The sequence below is a fragment of the Malania oleifera genome, chromosome 5, assembly GCF_029873635.1.
Source record: "Malania oleifera isolate guangnan ecotype guangnan chromosome 5, ASM2987363v1, whole genome shotgun sequence".
NCBI classification, from domain to species: Eukaryota; Viridiplantae; Streptophyta; class Magnoliopsida; order Santalales; family Ximeniaceae; genus Malania; species Malania oleifera.
Window position 1 is genome coordinate 13,001,393 of NC_080421.1, and position 27,920 is coordinate 13,029,312.

Here is a 27,920-nt window from a genome sequence, read left to right on the forward strand (position 1 = left end):
TGTTAACTCATAGAAAAGTATATGCACTTAATACGATAAATGACAATACAATTTATAATTACAATGTGCACTCACATTAACTCAAAGCATCAATTAAAATCATACAATTTACATGTTCTTGAAAAACTTTAGTGGATGTGCCCAATTATATTAAAAACAGCAGAAGAAAATTCAAGGATTGAATAACAAAATTTCCCATTTTGAAGGTAAACTATATGATCTAATTATAATTGCACAATTATATTAAAAAGATTAGAAGGAAATTCAACAAATTTAGTGAGTGGAGGAAACTTCAACAAATTTTAGGGCTGGAAAGATAATGCATTTTAGAATGAAACAACAATCCAAAAAAAATAAATAAATATTGAACAACAGTTTGAATGGAAAAAATAAAATATTATCGGCAAAAAATTAAATTCAAATACCAAAAAAATGAAATACAAACCTTAAGAAAAGTGTTTATCCACGAATCTTTCAACACAAATCACAAACTCTGTCTCTCCGATTATCAAAGCTTTGGATGAAATAAAAATAATTTAAAAATTTATGCACTGAACATGGAAAACATAACTTACCCCATCTCCTTATATAACTCTCGATTTGATGAAACCCGCAACGGTCACCTGCTCCGGAGTCTTCCTTCAACGGTAACCTGCTCGGCTCTGCAACAGGTACTGTCTGTTCGCGCAAGAAAGGAGGAAGAACGAGCGAGGTTATTCTGAAACAAATCTTGCTAATCCAAGTAGCGAGATTTGCCACGCGTCGAAAGCCGGGTGGATGGTTATTTAAATCTCGCTACTCGAAGTAGCGAGATTTACCACGCGTCAAAAGGCGGTTGGCATAGGATTAATTATCCCAACAAAATCTCGCTACTTGGAGTAGCGAGATTTACCACGCATCAAAAGACGGTTGGCAGAGATTTACCACGCGTCAAAAGGCGGTTGGCAGAGCATTAATTATCCCAATAAAATCTCGCTACTTGGAATAGTGAGATTTGCCACGCGTTAGCACGAGCCCTTCAGTCAAAAGTAAATCTAGCTACTCCAAGTAGGGAGATTACGTCAGAGTCAGTCTTGGAAATACTTCCCAGAATGAGGTATTATTTAATATATATTTTTTTTAAAAAGTTAAAACGGGAAAAAACTCCACAAAAACTAGTACCTCTTGGGACGAGTGATGAGATGGCGGTGACGTCAGCCGCTCGTCGTTGTTGACATTGGGAGTCTCGCTATGCACCAAGTGGTCCAAGCTGCAAATGACAACTAGCGCTTTGTGCGACACATTCATGTGATTGTTGATTTTTGATAAGTTAGATTTTTTGGACTTAGGTGCCAGAGTAATCTCGCTAAATCGTGGATGTACGCTGTAGGCAATAGAGTTTGAATCCGAAATTTTACCGTTGTCCAAAACCGTCTAAGGAACCTCCTTATCGTCTGAGCTTATGCCCGGACTTTTCCTTTACCTATTTTTGTGTGTGTATATATATATATATATATGTGTGTGTGTGTGTGTGTGTACACGCACAAATATAATATTGGTTTCCTTAGTTGCCTCTCTTTGACTCACTACTCCCATTTTTTATTTTTTAAATGTGCTTGGAGCCCTACCAGAACAAATGGTTTGACCACGAAAACTCATGATTAAATGTTGGGCAGGGGCTTTGAATCTATGGCTCTATATATTATATACTATTCAAAAATATATTCCTCAATTTCTAATAAATAGTTTTAAAATATATATTAAATATTAAGAATAACAAATACAATTTTATATTTGGGAACACTCTATAAACAAAAGGATTTTTAATCTATTGTTTTTTTTAATCCTTTTTAAAATAAAGAGAGTGAAACCTAAAATGTGAATGATCATTAAAAAAAATGATACTTAATTAAATCTATTTTATAAAAACTAAAACAAAAAACTTTAAACGCTAGATCAATTGCCTAACTTTTTCGATAACTAAAATAATCTACCAAAGAATTATAAGTTCATTTAAATTTTACTTCCATCTAAAATTATGAATTCATTTCGATTTGAAATTCTATTATATAGTTAAAAAATTGTATTGGAAATTTTCAAGAACCCATACAATAATTTTTAGAAACTTGTACTTAAAAAAAAAAATAATTTTCGTCTTAAAACGGCTTTTGCAAAATTATTCTCAAAGAATCAAAGAATGCATATATAAAATTTTGCAAAGAAACGCAAATTAAATTTACTTTGCAACTTTTTTCTTTCCATTCTCTACTTTCTATTTTTCTTTTAGATCCTGTTTGGAACTTAGAATATCTCGAAAAAGAAAGAAAAATATCATGAAATTCTCATTTTTATGTTTGGTTATCAAGGAAAATTGGAAAAAAAATAATAAAAAAATATAGTAGATCTATAAACAAAAATTTGATCTTATACACAATTAATATTTAGTTTTTTTTTCTAATTATTAATCATATCTAAATAATTTTCATTTTTGACATAGTAATTAGTAGAGAAGGAAAATATAAGGAAAAATGAGTTTCCTCCTTATTTTCTCTTCTTTTCCTTTTCCCACATGAGATCCTTGATCCAAACAGACCATTAAAATTTATTTCATTGAGGATTTTGTTTCAAAAAAAATAATAATTAATTTTTCATTAATTTTTTCTCAATGTCGAATTTCACTGCAAATTAAAAAAGTATTCTAAAAGAAAGACGAAAATAGTAATGACTATGAAATTAGAATTTATTCACTCATTTCTTATATATATTTTATTTTTATTCTTACTTTTCTTGGCATTTAAATACAAAATGAATAAATTTCTTCATATTTTTTTCTCAAATAATTTAAGTTCCAAATATGACATCATAAATGAACATATAGAAACTTGAAAAATATCGGATCACACTGTCAACTTAATTTTGAAATCAATCAAAAAGATTGATTTTAGGTTAAATATAAAATTAATGCAATCGTTTCGATGGATTCATCTAAAATCGAATATTTGAACATCAATACCTAAGTACTATAATTAATATCTATCTGAATAGGTTACAGGATTACATTAAAATAGACCCCAAGGTTGATTCGGATCGATATTTGTTTGTATCAAACTTGGTCCCTAAAAAAAGAAAAAACTAAACTACTATTAAAAGAAAATAAAATAAAATTAGAGGGACATGATCCTAGGTTGAAGTTCAACGTATAACAATTTGTTTTAGACGTGGTCGAAACGCAACAAATTAGAATTCTAACCAATCCAACGTGTCAACCACGTGATTCCATTGACTGAGGCAACCAGCTATGTTCCTCTGTACTCGAGCACACCGAAATCACGATGGCCTGCTATTCTGACATGCACTTTTATGACAAAGATACCCTCAGTTTAATCCCAAAGTACCCAGAAAGCCCCCAAGTACAATTGACAGATGCAGCATATCTATTCCCGCGACAGGGCCTTCGTCCTCGTTTTGATCCCTTCTTCTTTTCCACCAATTCTGAGCAACTGCCTCTCGTTGAAGAGTTGAAAATTGGCGTTGGGTTTCTGAAAAATTTCCTGCATCAGTCCTCTCCCCGGTCTCAGCTATTTGCTGGTAAGAGAAGACTCGCTCATTGATATCTTCTTACCGGTTAATGTGTTCATACATGTGTAGATATCCATGTAGTCGTGAAAGATTTTCATTTTCCTTCTTGAAATTCTCATGGACGAAAAATTTTCATTTCTTATGTGTTTTTAAGAGCTGGTTTGGGTTAGATGTTTAATTTCCGAGAAACAAGGAAGAGAGTGGAAGAATTTCATGGGAGGACTCTTTTGCTAGAAGTTGCTTCTCTGTCCTAGCTGGGGAGAGAGTGAGAGAGAGTTATTGCTTAATTTCATGGCTATGTTTTAGGGTTTTTGTGTTTAGGTTCAGGATTTTGTGTTAGAGTGTGAAAAAAACCAAGCAGGAGGATGAGAAAAATTTTGCCCATTGTGCCTCCTACTCCGGAGGAGGATGATGATAATATTGAGTACTCGTTTGCTGCGGAGTACTGCGGTCCTCCGGTCTCCCACAATATTCCCCAGGCGGTTCCAATCAATGTCCAAAAAATCCCAGTCGCTGCCGCGGTCGCTGCAGCTTCTGTATCCAATAATTTGTCCTTACCAGTTATCCAACCAATTGTAAAGAGGGGTCCATTGAGCAAGAAGTTGTCAAAGGAATCAAGACCTAGGTTACACTCCATATCGGCAAATCCTGAGACCCTTTTAAAGCAGAGAGTTGAAGATAGCCATGGTGGTGTGTTGTCAAATGAATTGGTTTGTTATGGCAAGGTGAAGGTCTCTAATGGTCATGATATGTCTTGCAAACCCTCTAATGCAATTGATGATATGGAGGCATTAGGCTCTACTGATAAATGTAATCACAACGTCTCAGATGGAACTGCAAGTTCCACTACATCTTGTTTTTCCAATAGTCATGATAATTCCCACGAGTCAGTGGAAAGCTCAGACGCATTGGGGCTGCCTGAAAATTGCAAACAGAGTGCAGAGTTTCAACAATACCTAACTCCTGCGAACTGGGTATCAACAGAGTCTGCCATGAGCTCACGAGCTCTTTCATCAGAGATTTCTTCTTGTGACAGGGATGATTCCAATAATGAGACTCCTTGCAATATAAGAACCTCAGTCGTAACTTTCCACAATCCTGAATTAGGCGATATGGTTCATGAGGTATCTGGTGATGTGGAGGCCGAAATTTCCCAGGAAAGGCAAAGTCCTGAAAGGACAGTGAGGAAAGGGTCGTGCTACCGATGCTTGAAAGGAAATCGGTTCACTAAGAAGGAGGCTTGCCTTGTGTGCAACGCTAAGTATTGCAAAGAATGTGTGCTGAGAGCAATGGGATCAATGCCAGAAGGAAGGAAATGTGTCACTTGCATTGGTTATTCAATTAACGAGTCAAAACAAGGGGCTGTGGGGAAATGTTCTCGACTGCTCAAACAGCTGCTTACTGAGTTGGAACTTAAACAGATAATGAAAGCTGAGAGATTGTGTGAAGCAAATCAGATGGAAGCAGAGCGTGTTTGTGTGAATGGAAAGCCTCTTTCTCAGGAAGAGATGCTTCTACTGCGGAGTTGCTCAAATCCACCAAAGAAGCTAAAACCGGGAAACTATTGGTATGATAAAGTATGTGGGTTTTGGGGAAAGGTGAACATTGATTCCTATATTCCTGCTTATTTGTATTCTCTCTCTCTCTCTCTCTCTCTCTCTCTCTCACACACACACACACACACACACACACACATGCGCGCCAAACTCTTTAAACATTAACTGATATTAATTTATGGCTATGGGCCATGTCAAACAGGAAGGACAGAAGCCTTGCCAGATTATTACCCCCAACCTGAATGTTGGGGATTCCATCAAGCGAAATGCTAGCAATGGAAATACAAATATACTGATAAATAATCGGGAGATTACAAATGCAGAGGTCTTTATGCTGAAGGTTGGTTGCTGGACAGGATCAGTTTTTGTTATAAATTTATAATAAATGCTTTTAAATTTGTAAGATCAATTCTGCTATTAATTGTTTGCAGGCAGCTGGAGTCCATTGTGCAGGAAAGACTAGTTTTTGGGTGAGTGCAGATGGGTCCTGCCTGGAAGAGGGACAGAAGAATGACATGGGGCCAATATGGGATAAGGTGCGTTTGCATAAGTTTGTGCAGTGGAGGAGCCTGAAAATTTTCTTTCCGATGCAGAGTAGAACTACAATACATACCTTCCAAAAAATTGTGGATACAACTACAATTTTTTTGGAGGGGGCAAGAGAAATATCTTTGATTTTTTTTTTTTGGGGTGGGGGGAGGGGGGAAATGCCAACCCCAGCCCCTTGCTCTGCCAGTGAGGATGTGCATTAGCATATTTATTTATTTTTCTCTTTTTTTTTTTTGGTTACTTGTCAGTCATTCAAGTATCTGAAGTGCCTTTTTTTTTTTTTTTCTCCAACAGAGTCGAACCAAAGTTGTTTGTGCTATCTTTTCTTTACCAATTCCTCCTGAGCCTAGGAATCGTTCTGGGGAAGAAGTGAATGGCCTCATTAATGGAAATGTGCCAAGCTGCCTTCAGCACAGCGAGCTTCATAAACTTTTTCTTGTTGGTTGTAATGGATCTGGGACAAGTACCATGTATAAACAGGTAAGACATGAACAGGGCAAACACTCATTTTCCTGTATTTTATTCTTTTTGTTGATTATCGGACAATGGTGAATCCAGTAGCGCAATGTCTTTCGATATATGGTTTCATACAATATTTTAATTATATTATCAGGCTTCTAGGGAATTATGCCATTTGTAAGTTTTTTCGGGCCTATTTGGCGTCATTTATATTTTCTGTTTTTGTTTGTGTGTCGTGAAGAAATAGATTATGAAAATGCATTTGTTTATGTTGTCAGTTTTCAGTTTCTATTGTTGGTTTTTAGCAGCTTTATAAAAAACTGAAAACTAGATTTAGTGATTTTCAATTGTTTTGGTAACTTGTTGTTGGAATATTTTAATATCCAGAATTAATTTTTTTCGATTAAATCATTCATTTAATACATACTTTTTAATTAAAATTTAAGTAAAATAATAATATGAATTTAAAATATAATTAAAATAAAAATATCCATAAATTTCATTACGAAATATATATATTTTTACTATTTTTCAAGTGTCATGTACAATAATAAGATTGTTCTTCTAAAGTGAATTTTGAAATATACTAAGTAAAATAAACAATAATTTAATTTTTATTATAGTATTTTAATTTTTATTATTTTAATCATATTTTAAAACTGTTATTTAATTCAAAATCAAAATTGAGCATTTGTTTAATCAAGTTTTTAATTTGTTTTTGTTCTACAAATATTAACCGAACAAGTTGCTAGTTTTTGGTTTTTAGTTTCTGTTTTTGGTTTTACATTTTCCTTTTAATTTTGATAGTGATACCAAATGGATCCTAAGATATATAAGCAAGTCACCTATGGGAAAAGAGGTTCAAACTGGGTATTGAACAGCAGTGAAAGCTCAAAATCAAATGTTATTTATTGATTCATATGTTCCACCAGTAAAAATAATTTTTTGTTGCATTTTAGTCAAAACATGTAAGAAGTTATATGACAACGGAATTCATTCCCATTTGCAATACTGCCATTAAATATTTTTTTGAGGTACACAAAAGAGCAACAATATCATTACAGCTATATGTCTGTACTACACAAAGAGGCAGAGAGAGCGAGAGTTTAAATTTTAATTATCATTTTATGCTGTTAGATTGAGTTTGGTGTGTAAGATGAGGTTTTATCTTTAAATGACAACTTGTTCATATATATAATTTAAAGTTTCAAATTATGGCTGTTAACACCACATAGTGGATATATGGTGTTCTTTTGATGTAATCATCCCTTCTTGATAAGCTGATTGTGAAGCGGAGGCCATAGTTCTTTCGTGGGCTTTTATTTGTTAGATGTTTCTATGATGATATTAATAGGGAAGCTCTATGTAAATAGTTTGTGTTATCCTGCATATTGGATTCAAAATTTTATTGCACTGCCCCTTTCCACACTCCCTAAAAAAATGTTTTTGAGTATATGCAAATATGCTTTTAATGATATTGAGTTTTTATCCATGGTTGCACCAAGTAGCACTTTGAAAGTTGTAGGAAATGGATATATTGCTTGAAAAAGTTCTCATCAAGTGTTGGTCAATATTCTCTCTATATTAGTTTCTGCTAATAAAAAATATAACTTTTTGTAAGGTAGAAACAATTGGTGCACATATTCATTTATGAGCTTTTCTCAGGCAAAGATTCTGTATCATGTTCCCTTCTCAGAAGATGAGCGTCAAAATATTAAGCTCATGATCCAGAGTAATCTGTATGGCTATGTTTGTTTACTTCTTGAGTGGCGTGAACAATTTGAGGAAGAAAGTTTGAGTGCGATGGAAATACAGTCTAGTGATCAACCTGGTCCTTCAGGTACATGGAGATTTGATTTTTATATTTTATCTACTTTCCCCATTTCTGTTACATGGGTTGTTGTCTGCATTGATTCACTGGAATTGTGGAAAAGGGTCTGTTATTGATATTTGTAAATTAGTTAATTTCATATCTATATTTAAAGCAAACAGAGACTTGGAGTGAAACCCTTTAAAATAGGTTCACTGTATATTCATGTAAATAATAATGCATCATATTTGAGAGCTGTGATGTATTTTATGTGCAATGACCACCAAATTATAGTATTTTCATATTTAGAAGATGAAGCATAATATTCAAATTGACTGCATTACAATTTTAATTCAGGAACAACAACTTCTTATTGTATATTTTGTCATTACAGAAGCAATCTGCATTTGTCAGAAAATTCCATTAAAAGAAACACTATTGATCAGAATTTTTGAGCCAATGGTTTAAAATTATTGATGTTTTCCAAGTCTGCAGTTGTTAAATGAGAAGTCAGTATATCTTTACCAACTTTTTTATGTGTTCAGCTTCTATCAAAATCAAAAAATTGTACTTCTAAGCTGAGATCATTTTACAATCCGAGCAGCTTCTTCATAGAGAGAAGTTTTCTTTTGGTTATACTTATACCAAACAGTGACAAAACCATGCCATAATGCACCCCCAAAAAAATATAATAATAAAAAAATAAAAAAAATCGAGGTTCCCATGTTTAGTATTGAGGAATATTAAAATTCTTTTATTTCTCATCTAATTAGGGTAAAATGGACATGACATGCGTATCAAGTACAGTATAAGATATAGAAATTCTAACTTTTTGATCTCTTAGGTTGTCTAATGTCTGAATAAAATGGACAAACAGAAAACAACCCATGGGATTAATCCTGATAAGGTTGAGATAAGGTTTTGTTAGCACTGGAGGAGTCCATTGGTGGGCTTGATTCACATGGGTGAATACCAACTTGACCCAAAAGCTTAAGCCTATTAGGTCTTGGGCCCAACCATGTATATAAGCACCTATCATTCACTCAATTTTTCCAATGTGGGACAAACTCACAAATGGAATTCTCACCAATCTCCTCCCCTCACTTGTGAGTTCCAACTGCTCCCCCTTGATTGGAAACCGTCTCCTTTATATGGGAGTAACTCCAATTCCCCAACAGTTGCTCAAGTAGGCCTTATCACTGGCGCCTTACGTGTCTCGGATTGCATTCCACATGCCTCTAAACCAATCTTACCTCCCACGTCTTGACCTTTTCAGATCCATCCCAAGCCTAGATGATCCTTTGTGGCCTCGGTCACACACTTGGTCCTCCAATTGTTAGCACATAAGGAGAATTAGTTTCATGTCTCGACTTTTGCGATGTTGCTCACCCAGAGTTATGTACAGTCGGCTCTAATAGCACTTGTTAGCACCGGAGGAGTCTATAGGTGGGCTTGTTACACATGGGTGAACACCAATTTGACCCAAAAGCTTAAGCCTATTAGGTCTTGGGCCTAACCATGTATATAAACACTCATCATCCACTCAATTTTTCCAATGTAGGACAAACTCACAAGTGAAATTCTCAATAGATTTTGATGAAAATGATGGCATTGGCATTGTCCCAAATTTTCAATTTTATTACATGTTTTGCTCTTGTTCGATGTAGCATGCATGGTGGAAATAGCCAGTAGCATCCATCAGATTAGAGATTAGGATTAATTCCAAGGCTACTTAGGGGAAATGAGACTAAGAGAGCAATTAGTGGCAACTGGCAGGTGAGATCCCTGAGGCAATGGTGGAGGACTGTGCCACTGGGTGAATCGTCAATCCACACATCCAACTCTCAAGAAAATTTTGAGCAGATCAGAATTGGTAAGCAAATGGAAAGGGGAAATTCTGTATTGCTGAGATCCAAAAGTGCAAGTTGAGAATTCACCTCTGGCACCTTTTTTGTCCTCCACTGTATTTCTGTGCAGGAATATCTTGCATTGCCAAAATCTCTCTCTTCTCTTGAATATTCTTGGGATTAAGCCTGAGGTTATGTTTGGCTCACAAAATGTTTATTCCTAGAAATGGAATATTTGTACTAAAATAATTTGATAGTTTACGGGAAAAAAGGTGTTATTTCCATAAAGCAAATAGCAATGTATAAATTTTTATGAATCCATTGTTAGGACTGTGTGAGCAATAAACAAACACCAGAAAATTGAGGGACACTAGAAATTTATGTGGTTCGGTCTAGATCGACCTACGTCCACGGAGCACACCACAATCCACTATACAACCGGAAAAGAATACAATCTCTCAGACAGCTCTCTCCTCTTCTCTCTTCCTCACTCCTCTACACTCTCTCCTTCTTCTCTGTACATTAACCTCTCAACAACTCTTCTCTATTTATAAATAGTTGGAGTAAATTACAATAAATGAAATTAAGGAATTACAGTAAATCATCTTCAATCAATAGCCGCGGATTATAGCTATGTCGTGGACTCAACCAGTATCAGTATATGAATAAATGATGTGCTTAAATATGTCTTCAGGCATGAAGACCAACTGAAGTTGAACACAACTTCAGCTTCTTTGTAGTCACCACCTTTGTTAACATATCTGCCGGAATCCTGCTACCTTGGATTTTTTCAAGTGTCAACACGCCGTCCTCTATTAGAGATCTGACAAAGTGATAACGCAGTCCAACATATTTAGTTTTGGAATGAAATGTGAAGTTCTTTTTCAGATGTATCGCACTCTGACCGTCACTGTACAAAACATTCCTCTCCTGCTTTAATCTAAGTTCTGTTATCAAACCCTGAAGCCAAATCATCTCTTTTCTAGCTTCTGTGACTGCTACATACTCAGCTTCTATAGTGGATAGAACAACAATCTTTTGTATCTGTGACATCCAACTAACAGCTGTTGTGCCAACAGTGAATATATATCCAGTGGTGCTTCTGTGATGATCAATTTCACCTACAAAATCAGCATCTACATACCCTTGAATTTTCAAATCGCTTTTGCCGAAACATAGGCACTTATCAATAGTGCCATGTAGATATCTCAAAATCCACTTCACTGCTTCCCAGTGAGTCTTTCCTGGATTTGACATATACCTGCTGACAGCTCCCACTGCTTGGCCAATATCTAGTCTGGTACCAACGATGTAGACACCTCAATTTTACCCAGACCATTCTGAGAAGACCCGACATGCTAAAAAGATGACCTTGTATTCTCGGGAATGGAAGGATCCGATTGAGTCTCGGTTTATTTCAAAATTGAGTCCCGTTTTATCTCAAAATTGGAGTCCGGGTTGTTTCTAATTGAGTCTTTTTCAAAATTGAGTCCTTATTTATTTTTATTGAGTCCCGGTTATTTTATTTTAAATCGAGTATCAGTTTGATTTTAAGTTGAGTCCGGATATTTTAGGTTGAGTCTTTCATTTTTAGAAATGTTGATTAAGTTTCGGAAATTTTTTAGATCGAGTATCTGTTTTTATTTTTATTTTTGGCTTCATGTTGGCAATGAAATTAAAAGAAAATAAATAAAAATCAAAATAAAAGAAGAAAAAAAAATAAAAAGAAAAGGGGTGCTAGGGTTTTGAAAAAATTTATAAAAGGAGGGGAGAGCTGCTGGAGGCAGGGAGGCAACACAAAGAGCCGGGGCGGGGCCATTCAAAACAAAAAAAAAACCTAGTTCTCTTCCTCCTTCCTTTTCTCTCCTGTTCCCTGCCTCTCCTCCGTCTTCTTCCTAGGCACCAGCTAACCTCCCTCCGGCTGCCACTGCTGCCCCCTCCTCACTCCCTCAGACCAGGCCAGACCACCCTCTTGCTCCATCTGCTGCAACCACCCAAAGACCCAGCCACCTCCTTCCGGCCACCTCAGCTCTTGGCCAACCTCAGCAACTTCTGCTCCACTGCGACATCACCGGAAGCTGCTGCAACATCAGACACACAGCCAAGGCCAGCCACCACTCCGTGGAGCCCAGCAACCACGGCCAGCCATCACCCAACCAAACCCAGCAAACATGTTGCTGGCGTCACCTCACGGCCACCCAGCAGCTCTCCGGAAACTCCCGCAGGCTCTCAGCGCACCATCTCCCTTCCAGCAGCCCAGGCAGCCTCCTACACTACCGCACGAACCACACCAAGCACCCATAACAGCAGCGGCCTCACACACGATCACTCCCCCCTCTCCATCACTCTCCTCATATCTCCATTCTCTAACTCTTTCCTTTGTACGCAGGGCAGCAGCAGAAAACACACACATGGCCTTGCCCATCTCCGGCCATCATCTCACCATTCCTCTTCCCAGACCCTAACCGTGAGCCACCCACAAGCTTCACAGCCACTCAACAAAAAACCAGCGGCTCTTCTGCTTGAGTCTCTGAATCTCCAACTCCGGCGGTGCCTCCTCCGGCTACCCAGCTCCGACAGCATGCCCCCTTTGAGTTTCCTGCCTGCATGCAAGCACACACTTGCACGTATTCATTGGTATATTATTTCTTGTATATACTTACTGTGTTGTATTAAATTATTATGGTAGGATTTGTTTTTTTTGTTTTAATATTTAAAGTTTAAATTTTTGTTATATTTGTGTATGAATTAAATGATTAATATTTGTAAGATTTTCAGTTGTTGTGTATATTAAATAATTAATAATGTTTTTGTAGGATTTTGAATGTCATAATATTTGTTTTTATAGTTAATATTCATATTTATATTTTTTGTTATATTATTATTGTAAAGTTTCTATTATAGAAATTTGTTAAAGTTCAGATTTTTGCTACATATGTAATATTGTTGTAGAATTTTTATTGATATTTTTATCATATTAGTATTTTGGTGTTAACATTTTAACAATATGGAATACTTATTATTTTGGTAATATTGTATTACATACTTAATAACTTAGTGTTTTATTGATATATTATATTTGGCAAATTAACATTTTTAGCTACATACAACAACAACAATAACAAAACCAAGCCTTAGTCCCACTAAGTGAGGTCGGCTATATGAATCATTTTCCGCCAATTTATGCAATCATGAACCATTTCTTTTGATAAATTTAAGGATATTAAATCCTTACTCACTATCTGCTCTCAAGTTATTTTAGGTCTACCCCTACCCCTTCTACTGCCCCCCCACAGTAACTAAGTCATTCTTCCTCACATGTGCACTATAAGGCCTACATTGCAAGTGTCCATACCATCTGAGTCGTCCCTCCCTTATCTTATCTTCTATAGGAGTTACACCTAACTTACCACGAATATGTTCATTCCTTAATTTATGTTTCAATGTTATACCACTCATCCATCTAAGCATTCTCATCTTGACAACTTTTACTTTTTGGATATTATGTTTCTTCATCGCCCAACATTCCGATCCATATAGCATAGCTAGTCTTATAGCTGTCCTATAAAACTTCCAATTCAATTTTAAGGGTATTCTACGATCACATAGCACACTTGAAGCACTTCTCCATTTTACCCAACCTGCTTTAACTCTATGCATTACATCATCTTCAATTTCTCCTTCAGTTTGCATAATAGATCCAAGGTATCAAAATCTACAAGTGCTATTTATTTCTTCATCATCAAGTTTAACTTTGTCTCCAATATTCCTCCTATCATTACTAAAATTACATTTCATATATTCTGTTTTATTTCTACTTATCCTAAAGCCTCTAGATTCTAAAGCTTCTCTCCATAATTCTAACTCAGCCTCTACTCCATCCCTAGTTCGTCAATTAATACAATATCATCTGCAAACAACATACACCATGGAACCTACTTTTGAATACTCTTAGTCAATTGGTCCATCACTAAAGCAAAAAGATAAGGACTCAAAGCAGATCCTTGATGTACACCTATGGTAAATGGAAATTCTTTAGTTTCTCCATCTATAGTCCTTACACTAGTCATTACTCCATTGTACATATCCTTAATGACATTGGTATACCTACAACATATACCCTTTTTTTCTAAAACCCACCATAGAACTTCTCTAGGTATCTTATCATATGTTTTCTCAAGGTCAATAAATATCATATGCAAGTTCCTCTTCTTTTCCCTAAACTTTTCCATTAATCTTCTTAAAAGATAAATAGCTTTTGTGGTAGATCTCCCAGGCATAAAACCAAATTGATTTTCTGAGATCTTCGTTTCTAACCTTAATCTTTGTTCAACAACTTTTTCCCATAGTTTCATCGTATGACTCATAAGTTTAATTCCCCGATAGTTATTACAATTTTGAATATCTCCTTTATTTTTATATATAGGTATTAAAGTGTTTTTCCTCCATTCATCTGGCATTTTCTTAGTTTTTACAATTATATTAAATAAATTAGTTAACCATATAATTCCGTTATCACCCAAGCATTTCTAAACTTCAATTAGGATGTTATCTGGTCCCATAACTTTCCCATTTTTCATCTTTTTTTGTGCAAACTTAACTTCGTTAACTCTAATTTTGCGAATAAATCTTATATTGTTAGTCTTTCCCTCATTTGACAACTCTAAGTTTAAGCCTTCTATTTGGTTTTCGTTAAACAACTTACTAAAGTAACTTCGCCATCTTTCTTTAGTATTCTCGTATTTTTATAGTACTGTAACACATATTTAGTGACTTACTGTTTAATTGATATTATATATTTAGTATATATTAGTATTTTAGTCACATATTTAGTATTAACTATTTTTAGTATATTAATATATTTGGTATCTTAATATATTTAGTATTAACTATTCTTAGTATATTAATATATCTAATATTATTTTATTTCTAGTATCTTAATATATTTAGTATTAGCTATTTTTAGTATATCAATATATTTAGTATCTTAACATATTTCGTATTAACTATTCTTAGTACATTAATATATCTAGCATTATTTATTTCTAAATGTTTAGTATTACGTATATTTAGTATGTTAATATTGTATTATTTATTATAGTATTTTTCAGTATATATAGAATCATGTATTTTATTATTGTTAATATTTTTCTAGTATTTTAGTATGTATAACATTACTTATTAGGGTATTAATATTTATCATTCTAATAATCATTATTACTATTTTGGTTATACCACATGGGGTGTTATATTTAGTATTATATATATGTATTAATTTAATTATTATTTTGTTTATTTTTATATTTAAATATTTTGTCAATTTTATCCCTATGATTTTAAAAAGGGGTAGGAGCTTTCGGGCTTCACGTACCTTAGTTCTGAGGGAATATATATGATGTATATTTTTGTGATTAATTTCTTTGCTCGTGTATTTTGTAAATTCATAAAAGGAGTAATATAAAAGACTTTTTAAATTTACTTTGGGATAATTTCATAATTAATTAGGTACTGTTCGTAAGAACGGGCGCATAGGGGGTGCTCATACCTTCCCCTAGCGTAACCGAACTCCCGATCCTGGCTTTGGTAACGCAGACCGATTCTACCCTTAATTGGGTAGTAATTAAGTATTCTAACCACACTAAAAGGTTAGTGGCAACTCCATTCCTATTATTTTCCTGAAAATATAAAATAATTTTTATTTCGCCAACCCCGGGCCACTCGCGCTCCGGGATGTCGCGACAAACCATAGCATACATGAGACTTCCAACGATTGAGGCGTATCGTACCTTAGCCATGAAATCTTTTTCTTAATTTGTTTGGGGAGACTAATCCTTAGAGAGACAGAAGTGACTTGCCAATGATGTATTTACAGTTTTGGCGCTACTCATGTTAAACCTCTGTAAAATACGGCTGATATACTATGACTGAGATAACCCCAACATTCCTTGTTACTTATCTCTAGAGATTCGCATCCCAAGAATCTACTTTGCAGGACCCAAGTCAGTCTTATCAAACTCCTCTGACAATTACTGCTTCAATTTTCTGATCTCTTCTATATCTGATCCTGCGACTAGCATATCATCAATATATAACAATAGGATAATAAAGCTAGTACAATACCTCTTGAAGTAGCAACAGTGGTCGGCATTGCACTACTGAAAATTGTTTCTCTGCATACAGCTGTCAAATTTCTTGTACCACTGCTTAGGAGTTTGTTTGAGACCATACAAACTCTTCTTCAATTTGTATACAAGATTCTCTTTACCTTTAACTGAAAAATCTTCTAGTTGTTGCATATAAATTTCCTCATCAAGATCACCGTGAAGAAATGCCGTCTTCACGTCCAACTGCTCAAGCTGTAAGCCCTCTGAGGCAACAATACTCAAGACAGATCTGATGATTGTCAGCTTTACAACTGGTGCAAAAATATTAGTGTAGTCAATTCCTTCCTTCTGTTTGAAATCTTTGACTACTAACCGGGCTTTATACCTCTTGGATCCATCATTGTTGTGAAGAACCTTCTTACCTTTGGGCAGCTTAGCTAGTTCCCATATTTTGTTGGAGGTAAGAGACTTCATCTCGTTTTTCATTGCAAGCTCCCACTTGCTCGAATCTCCTGACTGACATGCTTCAACATAGCATTCAAGTTCTCCTCCATCTATAAGAAGTAAGTGATTCACATACCTCCTATTTGGTACATGCTGCCGAGAAGATCTCCTAAGCTTTGGTGCTGGAGTAGGAGGCAGTAGTGCAACAATCTGCTCCATAGGTTTCTTTGCCTAAGGATTCTCGGTGTTCCGCTATCATGTCCCTACACCTTCTAGGACATCATCCACATCTACAAAAATTGTTTCAAACTCTGTGGATTCTGTTGTGTGTCTATCTTTGTACATTACCTTTTCATCAAAAATCACATCTCTACTTCTGATCACTTTTTTGTTTTCATCATCCCAAATGCGATACTCATATTCATCTCCACCATAACCGACGAAGGTGCATTTTCAGGATTTCGGATCAAGCTTATTCCTGACATGATCATTGATATGTACATATGCAACACAACCAAAAACTCTCAAATGTGAAAGTCTTACCTTTTTTATCTCTCCATATTTCTTCTGGTAGACTATAGTCTAATGGTACTAATGGACTCCTGTTAATCAAGTAAGCTACTGTGTTGACTGCTTCTGTCCAAAACATCTTTGGTAAGCCTGACTGCATACGCATGCTTTTGGATTTTTCTGTCAATGTTCTATTCATCCGCTTGGCTACGCCGTTGTGCTGAGGCGTACCTGGCACAGTTCTTTCCATTCTGATACCATGATCATAGCAGAATTTCTTGAATTCGGTGTCATCATACTCACCACCGTTATTGGTTCTCAGCTTCTTGATTTTCAAACCAGTTTCATTTTCTACCATTGCTTTCCAAATCTTAAAAACATCAAAAACATCAAATTTTTATTTTAGGAAGTAAACTCATACCTTCCAAGAATGATTGTCAATAAATGCCACAAAGTATTGCTTCCCACTTGTGGATGAAATGGTCGTTGGTCCTCATACATCTGAATGGACTAGCTCAAGTCTCTCCTTCGTCGGGGTATTGATGTTCGTCTGAAAACTGACCATTTTCTGTTTCCCAAATATGCAATCCTCACATGTGTCAATCTTCACTGACTGTAAATCACTTAACTTTCCCTTTAAGTGCATCACCTTGAGTCCCTTCTCACTCAGGTGTCCGAGTCATTAATGTCAAATGTTGCTATCATCATTTCTTGTAGTAACTGTATTAGACATGCATGCATTAGGAGTTACATAAAGAGTACCACTTTTCTTACCTCGTGCAATCGTCAATGCACCCTTCGAAATCTTCCATTCATCACCAATGAAAGTTGTGTTATATCCTTCAACTGAGATCAAGTTCTTCCTCAGGTCTAGAAAATATCTGCCATCTCTCAGCTTCCATACTGAACCGTTCATCTTGATCTTCACTGTTCCCTTGCCGACTATGTTGTAAGGTTGATCATTGCTAAGGTATACTTTACCGGAATCACCTGATGTATACTCCTAGGCAATCTCTATTGCAAGTGGCATGGAATGAAGCTCTAGAGTCTAACACCCAAGACTCCTTTTTGCTCTCCAATGAATAGATCAACATATCATCATTTTCTAATGCAACATTTGCTTCTGTCTTCGCTTTCGTCTCATATTCTTTCTTCAAACCTTTGCACTGGTTCTTGTAATGACCAGTTTTTCCACAGTTCCAGCACTTAATATTTTTTGTGCTTTGGGAACCTGTGTCCTGAAAACCTTTGGGATTTATGGATTTAGACCGCCTGGGCCTAGATCTGTCGCGGTTATTTGATCGTCCATGCCAGTTTCCTCTGTCTCGACTTTCCATCTTCAAGGTTGAACTCGAAGTGGAACCATGGTTTGACTGCATTCTGATTTCTTCCGTAAAAATTATGCTGATGACCTCATCGTATACTAGCTTTGATTTCCCTGTTGAGCTACTGATTGCAGTAACAATACCATTCCAACTTTCGAGTAACTGATTGAGAATCAGTTAGGCACGAATCTCATTGTCAAATGTAATCCCAATTGAAGCAAGTTGATCCGACAACTCGTTGAAACTATTCAAATGCCTGTTAAAACTTTCACCTGCAAACATGGACATAGTAAATAACCTTTTCATAAGATATGCCTTATTAGCTGCTGACGGCTGCTCGTACATGTTAGCAAGTGCATCCATCAGAGACTTGGTGGTTGATATGTGCTTGATATTAAATGTCACAGACTTCGACAACGTCATTCTGATAGCTCTGAGAGCTTTCCGGTCAAGCAACTTCCACTTGTCCTCGTTCATAGATGTTGGCTTACCCTTTAATGGTAAGTGCAATTCCTTCCCAAACAAGTAATCTTCAATCTGCATCTTCCAGAAACCGAAATTGTTGCCGTTAAACATCTCGATCTATGAGCTCTTTTCGTTCGACATATCGATTCGCTGATCTAGAGATGAAATTAGCTCAAATGGATAGTACGGTTGGATCCGGAACGGTCGAAAACATTAGAAATGGTTCTAGTCGTTCTAAAAACGGACCCGAAACGGCTTCAAAAAACCCGGTCAAACTTTCGGTCAAATCTAGTCAAACACAGTCAAACTTAACGGAATATATCTCCGACTGATGAAATATTCTTGACAGTGTCACTAACACCGTTAACAGATGTCGTCTGTTGACGTGGCCGGGTGTGCTGGCGTAGCGCTGACGTGACACTGTGGGGCCCACCTCATGCCTACTTCTGTGGGTCCTAGTGTTGATGTGGCGGCTGACGCTGCGTTGAAAAGACGCGGGGCCCGTTGACATGGACTGCTGGTCTGGTCTAGATCAACCAGATACGGATCTGGGTCTGGATCTGGAGCGGGTTACTGGGTCGGGTCGAAGCGGCCGTGTGAGGAAGACGCATGCGGGCGCGTGGCCAGCAGGTTGCCGATGCGTGAAGACACGTGAAGACACGGATGACTCCAGCGTGGCGCATGTGGTGCCGTCTGGGCTCCTTTCTAGCTCCGGTTTGCACCGTTGACTTTGTCTCGAGGAGAGGAACTCAGTGGTGCTCTCAAAATGAAATTTCGAGACACTAGACAGGACTCTGTTTTCGGTGAATTTTCTTTGATTTGGCGTTTTTGCTCCAAACCAGGCTCTGATACCACTTGTTAGGATCCTGTGAGTAATAAACAAACAGCAAAAAATTGAGAGACACCAGAAATTTACGTGGTTCGGTTTAGATCGACCTACGTTCACGGAGCACACCACAATCCACTATACAATCGGGAAAGAATACAATCTCTCAGACAGCTCTCGCCTCCTCTCTCTTCCTCACTCCTCTACACTCTCTCCTTCTTTGTACATTAACCTCTCAACAGCTCTTCTCTATTTATAGATAGTTGGAGTAAATTACAATAAATGAAATGAGGAATTACAGTAAATCATCTTCAATCAATAGCCGCGGATTACAGCTATGCCGCGGATGCGTCTCCCGCTTGTAGTTCTACAGATCACAACTCACATGTGTCTCTTGGCTCCAGCTACGCAACATCCATAACAAGGTATAGACAGGGAATAACTATTCCCAAATTTTACCATTGGAATGCCTATTGCTGTCCTCTTTTAGATGGAATAACATAAACTTCTGCATGAGCGTTTTGTTTCTAAATTATACATCCATATACAATTTTCATTACATTCTCATTGTATCCCATCCTATTCCTGAGAATAGATATTCCACAAACCAAATGTAACCTAATTTGTCAGAGTTCTAATCTGACAAGTACCATTTCTACCACAAATGCTGCATCAAAGAGGTATCAGAGCTAAATTGTTAGTAAAAATATCCTAATCCACCAACTCTTATAGATGCATTCTTTCCTTATTGTGCTACATCAAGGTAGCATCAGAGCTGTTCCTTCAGTTTGTCTCAGTTGCTTGCTGTTTGTTGTTTCATCTGGGAGTGTTCTTCTCCTTGTTCTTCACATAGCCTGTTTTAGTTATTCCTCTTGTTTTAACCAAATCCTTTGGTTTTTGGTATTTTATTCAAGCTTCAATCTTTAAATATAGCTTTTGATCCACATTTTAAAAGTAAAATTTTCCTCTAGGAAACCTTTAGTTACAGCTACTAGGATGAAGACTCAGTTGCTAAAATGGGTAATGTGGCTGTAGCAATCTCTGGAGAGGAGCAAAGGATGATGGGCTGTGAAGTGGTTGAGAGGGATGATGACAGGTTGCAGAAGACTTGTTTTAGAACAAGATGCACAGCAACAAGAAGCTTTGTGAGTTAGTAATTGATAATGGCTGTTGCAGTTGCAAAAGATCTGCTTGATGATGTAATTGGGGGGTGGGGGGGAATTGACTCTATTGCATCCCTTGGTCCAACTACACGAAGTGTACATTACAACAAGATGCATGATCAATTTTTCACTTGGAATCTCTTACAAAGAATCTGATTGGTATGATGTAGTATCGATGGACACATGCCATTGTCTTCTTGGTTGTCCTTGAAAATGACTGAAGTGCTGTTCATGACAATCACAACAGAACCTACTCATTCTATCTCAATTGTGGTGACAAGAAGAAGTTGATTTTGAAGCCTATGAAGGACATTGATGTGATGGTTGAAATATTTTCTAAAATAATCGATTTTATGGGTTTTCAAAGTCTTCCATTTATGTATTCTCTAAAGCATTTATGAGGAGCACTCAATGCTGTGTGGGTTTTTGGGAGGAATTGAAGCTTATTGGATCACCCACAACTCTATTGCATCCCTTGGTCCAACCATGCGAAGTGTACATTACAACAAGATGCATGATCAATTTTTCACTTGGAATCTCTTACAAAGAATCTGATTGGTATGATGTAGTATCGATGGACACATGCCATTGTCTTCTTGGTTGTCCTTGAAAATGACTGAAGTGCTGTTCATGACAATCACAACAGAACCTACTCATTCTATCTCAATTGTGGTGACAAGAAGAAGTTGATTTTGAAGCCTATGAAGGACATTGATGTGATGGTTGAAATATTTTCTAAAATAATCGATTTTATGGGTTTTCAAAGTTTTCCATTTATGTATTCTCTAAAGCATTTATCAGGAGCACTTAATGCTGTGTGGATTTGTCCCACATTGGAAAGAATGAAAAAGGAAAAGTCATTAATAAATGATACGGTGGAATATTCTCTTAAAGTTGGTTAAGAGATAATGCTAGTGTGTACTCTAGTGCAGATCAAAACAACCAGTTATTAATGGAATTCCTTGTCGGCTCTCTGTAAAATATTCGTTTGGACAAGGACGTCCAAACACATCGTAAGCTAAGCCCTTGCTAACGAATAACCAATCCGCAATGAATAGAGAGGGTATAGTAATGCTACGAATGACGTAGTATCGAATACTAGTAATAATATCAGCAAAAGAACGTTCTCCTGTGCTTCCAGACATGCTGAGCTCCACATATTCTTGTTACCGTCCACACACGTACGCACGTACGCGTGTGGCGTGGGTTGTAGGGCGCTAGTGGTGCATTTAGTTGGCGCACAAGCACTTAGCGCTTGCATCGTCGCAAGAGCATGATCATTGATCATGATCGGATGACTTAAAATTAATCTATATTTTTTATAAGATCAAGTGGTGTGATCTGAACCGTATAAATAATCTAACGATCAAATTTTAATATAGCAAGTGAGTTAATAAAACAGTTATTTAACTGATTGTTTAAATTTGAATAGATGTAACTATATATTCAAATAACCACCTTTGTAACTATTGGGAATAGGTATAATTATGTCTATTTAAAGACAAAATTAACTCAAGAGTCTAGAGAAATATTCAATCATTCTCTTCTTTTCTTTCGCTTATAAGTCTTTCACAAATTATATCTTTTTCAATTCTGGGTTCTGTTTTATGCAGAAACTGAATTCTAGAAATTTGTTCAGATTCTTTTAAGGGTGTTTGTGATCAGTTTTTCGTTTGTGTATAATGCAAACTGATACAGATTATATTATGAGCTTCATTATATCCTAAAAACGTATTTGTTGACTCAATACACACCAATCTGGTGGGGGCAAATAACATTTTAAAGAAAACGACATTGTAATGTGTCTTGAAGCGTTTTCTGTTCTGCAGCATTTTTTCTATTTATTTGTATAGTGATAATAAAGGAGAAGGATTATGCAAGCTGATATTTTTAATAAAAGCAACCAACATATGGCTACAATCAAGGACTTGAGGAAGTTAGTAGGTGCTCCCCCAACAGAACTTCAAGCTTCAGGAGATTGAGATATCACCAATGAAAGACTGCCTGTGGAATTGCTGCATCCGACTCAAATAGCAATGAAGATGGTAATGAACAGGACATATGCTGGTGAAAATGATTCTGAAGCATTAACTGCAGAAAAAAGCAATTTCTTTGTTTTTTGTTAATTCTACGAGAAAAGGATCAACATGTCATGTTAATTCTAGAAGAATCTCAGGTTCTTGAAGAACTGCCTCAAAAAGCTTTTCATTCTTACAAAGTTCAACACAATGACATTCAATCTATTAGGAAAGAAGAACAGTAGTATCCCAAAGCCTCTTTTACTGAAGAGATGCTACAGCAATCTTATATTCCAATTCGTGAAGTACAATCTGGCATCTCTCCAAAGAGAGCTGCAATCTAGGTCTTATAGCTGGTTGTAAAGAATATTGAACAACTGATCCTGAACAGTTGGTGGAAAGGCAATCAAGATGATGGAAGTTATGCAAGAAACCCCAAGTCTGAGGACTCGTGGATAGGCAATAAGGAGCTTGTGTTGGGTGATGTCAAGATGTGTGAAGCATCAAAGACGAAAACTTGCTTACAGTGAGTTTCTTCTAATGAGGAGGGAATGATGCAGTGATTAGACCAATGAAACATAAATTAATTTTTTCAGAAGGCAGTCCACTGTTTGCCTTGTCAGCTGCAATAATATTTATTAATTAATGTTATCTAGGTGTTAATTTTTATGATCTAGTCAAGGTGAGCCATATCTTAAGATCTGGAAGAGTGGGTTGATGATTCACTGAGCAGAGCCTTCCACTCTCCTTCACTGTGGTTCCAAGTGAGAGGATCTGACCTTGCCGATAGTCTATCTCTATTCTCGTAAATCTCTCTTCTGAACTGTTAGGAAACTATCATCTGAGACATGCTACAAATTTTCATCATGCCTACATCAAAGTGGTGTTAGAACTAACCCCAGCAGCTCTTATTGTTGAATTCTTTCATTACTTTTACTGCATCATTGTTGTTGCTGAATATTTCTTTGTTTGAAGTCTTATGTAAATGAAGGAATATTCTTACCATGAATTTTGTTATCATGTTTTTTGTTGTCAAGATCCCACAATCGTTAGCAACAATTTCATATTTTGGCTTTTCTCTCAAATTTTAGCTGTATTTAAGATGCTGTTTCAAGATTTCCTTTTGCCATTTTTCTGTTTTTTGAACCTCCACACTTCTACTGCAGCATCTCCTCTCATGGTGCTGTCAAATTTGGTAATTTCATAATGCGTAACTCTGGAGAGAAATATCTGTTAATGTTCTTTTTTATTGAAACATGTTTGTTATCATATGATTTGAATGTTAGCTGTGTGGACCATGGAATTTTATCCCGAATCCCATGTGGTTCAGGTATTTCAATATGTGTTAAACGAATTCTCATTATGAACATCATGTACTGAAATTGCCACGTGGTCAGATGATTCTCTCTGCTAAGTTCAACTTTTTCCTTTCTTTTTTTTGCTTTTTGTTTTTTTTTTTTAAAATCTTTTACCTTTCAAAAGTGAAAGAATTATACTATCAATCAAAAGAGTGTAGTACATTGAACCCTAAGGATGATCTCAAAACCATTTAAAGATAGATCTGTAATGTGATTTTCTCTAGGCTGTCTGGCCGCTTCCTTCACCACATCTGCATCATGCATTCAGTTGGAACTTGGATGCTTCATAGAGAGTCCAGGGTTCTCATAATGTGGATTTTGTATGATCTACTTCTGTTAGTTGACATATATTTTGCTGTTCAAAATTCAATCTGCCTTATCAAGCCATAAGAAAGTTGCATCAGTCATGAACATTTGTCATTATTAATAATTGTTTTATGATGGTGGAGCCTGAAAGTTTTGGTTACAGCAGGAAATGTTGGTCAGGTTGAAGATAAAACAATCTATTCCATCGGCTCAAAACTCAAAAAATTTTCTGATTGGCTTCTCAAAGTTAAGGCATCAGGAAATTTGGAATCAACTTTCCCAGCTGCTGCTCGTGAATATGCACCTCTTGTTGTAGAGTTGTGGAAGGATGCAGCCATTCAAGCCACATGCAACCGTAGAAAGGAATTACAGATGCTACCTAGTGCAGCTAATTATTTCTTAGATCGGGTAAAATCATGCTTTCTGTTTTGCTAGTTATGGCATTTTATTAGTACTTTTGAACCTTAACAGATAAGTTTAAAGGGTACGTTCCTTCTAGTTTAGTTAGTTATATGACTCACACTTAAGAATATGAAGTTAAGATTACACATAAAATCAAGACAAGTACTTCCTGGTAGCTGACCTGCTGGTTTTCTTAATAAGTTTATGATAAAAGTTGGGACTCTTAAAACTTAAAAGGGGACAAATAAGATTCATGTCCCATTCTATGCAAGTTCTATGTAATGTGGTGGTGTTGTGACAAGATCTTGCTTTTTACCATTCAAATCTAAAAATTTAAAACAAATCTAAAATTATTTCCTATGCAGGCCGTTGAGATTTCAAGGACAGATTATGAACCCTCCGATCTGGATATATTGTATGCAGAGGGTATTACTTCATCCAATGGCCTGGCTTGCATGGAATTTACATTTCCAAAGTCAGCACAAGATGAAAGCAATAACAGTCTATATCAGCAGATTCAGCACGATTCATCATTAAGGTCAGTTCTCCATTTCAATGTTGCATATGAACGATGAACTCCTCATGCTTTATATCTAGGTCCCTATTTGTCCAAATCTCTTAGTCAAGGAGGCTGAACAACTTAGAATTTCAGATGTGAAATATTAGGGAATCAGGCATTCCTCTGGACTATAAACTGAAATGCCATTCAGCAGAAAATAGTAGTATCGTTTTGATATGCTTGGAGAATGCAAAAGAAAACTAGGAATGAGTTTCCGATTAAATTCATGGGTCTACAATGTATTTAATTCAAGTCCTGTTACACATTAAATTATATATATTTCAAATTGGCTTAGATTATTAAACCAATTTGTTTTTATTCATGGCATTTGGCCAGAGTTTTTGGTTCATCTACGTAAGGAGGGATTCTCTAGTTAATTTTTCTAGAGTGACAAACTAACTGAATGAATGGTATAGTGTAACCAAATCATTCCCTTCCACTCACTTTCTGAGATTTAATCACGATATTCATTAGCTTGCTTCGAGTTACTCCATAAATAAGATAAAAAATTGCTAAGCTTGATACTTTCTTCTGCAATTTTTATCATCAATGCCAACTGTTTCACAGCATATCACCAATTGCTGATTAGTTACCCTTGATCAAATCCTGGTTTGTACTCGCAGATATCAACTCATAAGAGTACATCCAAAAAACCTTGGAGAAAACTGCAAGCGGTTGGAGATGTTCGAAGATATTGAGATCGCCCTGTTTTGTGTTGCCTTAACCAATTATAGTCAATTCTTTGATGATGTCAATGGGATTTCTACTAACAAGATGTTGGAAAGCAAGAAGCTCTTCGAAAAGATTGTCACTCATTCTACCTTTAGTCAGAAACACTTCCTTCTGATACTCAACAAGTTTGACCTACTTGAGGAAATCATCGAACAAGTCCCTCTCACTCGATGCGAGTGGTTTCATGACTTCAATCCGGTGATCAGCCTCCACCATAATAGCAACAGAAGTGTTAGCAATGGCACCCCGCTGGCTCAACACGCTTTTCACTACATTGCATCCAAGTTCAAGAGACTGTTTTACATGCTAACTGGACGAAAGCTGTATGTCTCCCTTGTTACTGGGCTGGAGCCTGATACTGTCGATGATGCTCTCAGATACGCAAGGGAGATTCTGAAGTGGGATGAGGAGAAACCCAACTTTAGTTTCAATGAGTCATCTTCCTATAGCATGGAAGAAACCACCTCTAGTTCATGAATTTTGAGTTGAAGATGGATCAGCTTACCAATGGTTCAGTTTCTGTACATTTAGCTGATTTTTCTGCGTATGTGCATACTCATACACAAGCTACACAGAGAAAATAAAAAGGAGAGAACAACATTGTGTTTTGCGATGTTTGAGAATCACCTCAACACCTGTGTGTAGGTCCGGGAAAACAAGTTGATTTTGTGACGGCCATGAATTGTAATCCTTTCATAGAGCCGAAAGCACAGCTCGTGTGTGTACCACTTCGATTATAGCTTTGTAAAAAAGTAGACGGTATATTCAACAAAAGTTCTACTTTCCTTTTGTTGTACGTTTTTTTTAGACAAGTTGTAATTGCGGAAAAAGACATGGTGCAACAAGAACATTTTTCCAGCGAGTACAATCATCAAGAACAGTGTATCCTTGACTTTAAAGTCATGAAAAGAAAATTAAGATTGAAATCAGAACTTCTGATTAATACATAAAATTATTTTTGAAAAATATCTCAATTCTTTTGAGACGTTCAGACATAGATTGCATTACTGCTTGCTTTCCATCATTAAACACTGAAACAAAAGATCACCATCCAAATATGAACAGGGTCATCTTACCCATGAGATCAAAACCCTAAGTCCAAACAAATAAGAAATAACATAGAAATTAAATATAAGCGCTTCACTTTTGAAGAGTAAAATTAGCCTTCAAGTTGATTGAAGTTGAGTGGTACTAGCTAGCCAAAATTAACACATATACATGCCAAAACTCAAATCTACATATTCATATCAATTTAATCAGAAAGATCAAAATAAATATATCTACATATATATATATAGGGCTTTATTTTCCTCCATGGCCTGGCTTGGAGCTTGGTATAAAAAGTTGATCAGGCGGGGGCAAAACGGTCCATGAGCATGAAAACGGTATCTTCAGAGAGGCCGCGAATTTCTTTTGGCGGTGGCGGCGTAGCCTTTGGCTTAGAGGCTTCCAGCTTCTCTTCAGCGGCGGTGTCGTCGTCGACGCAGTCACCGGCGGGGGGTTTGGCTTCGGAGCGGAATGGCTTCCGAGAGGGCAGACGGACCTTGTCCCTGAGCTTGGCAACCTCACCCGTCCACCTCTCCACCATCAAACACACTTTGGCAGCCATATCACCAACGTTGATTGCTCAAAAATCTAACTGAAATTAGAATACTACTGAGAAACCCAAGATGGGTTATATATATATAAAGAGTTAGAAGAAGAAGAAGGGGGTTTTGGAAGGTAGCAAATGGTATTGAGAAACAAGATGAAGAAGAAGAAGAAGAAGAAGAAGAAGAAGAAGAAGGGGGGTTTTGGAAGGTAGCGCAAATGGTATTGAGAAACAAGATGCCAAGGAAGAAGGGAGATAGGAAGAGGATATTCCTGCGGCCGGCACCCCCAGATGTATTGGGATATTCTAGATATTTCTGATATAGGAATAGGACACAT

The 27,920-nt window shown here is 36.5% G+C and overlaps 1 protein-coding gene across 5 annotated transcripts; it reads left to right on the forward strand.

Moving 5' to 3' along the window:
• The first annotated feature begins 3,438 nt into the window (after positions 1-3,438).
• On the forward strand, positions 3,439-27,860 carry LOC131154841 (extra-large guanine nucleotide-binding protein 1-like). 5 transcript variants are annotated; one of them, XM_058107624.1, is made up of 8 exons: positions 3,439-5,156; positions 5,317-5,454; positions 5,546-5,650; positions 5,958-6,143; positions 7,788-7,962; positions 24,462-24,706; positions 25,066-25,238; positions 25,883-27,860. In XM_058107624.1, the coding sequence occupies exons 1-8, from the start codon at positions 3,924-3,926 to the stop codon at positions 26,466-26,468; spliced, it is 2,841 nt and encodes a 946-aa protein (XP_057963607.1). In that variant the 5' UTR covers positions 3,439-3,923; the 3' UTR covers positions 26,469-27,860. The 5 variants fall into 5 exon arrangements, with proteins under 5 accessions (XP_057963607.1, XP_057963609.1, XP_057963610.1 ...); XM_058107626.1 differs by having other exon boundaries at positions 3,441-5,156; positions 24,465-24,706; XM_058107627.1 differs by having other exon boundaries at positions 3,442-5,135.
• Positions 27,861-27,920: the final 60 nt, after the last annotated feature.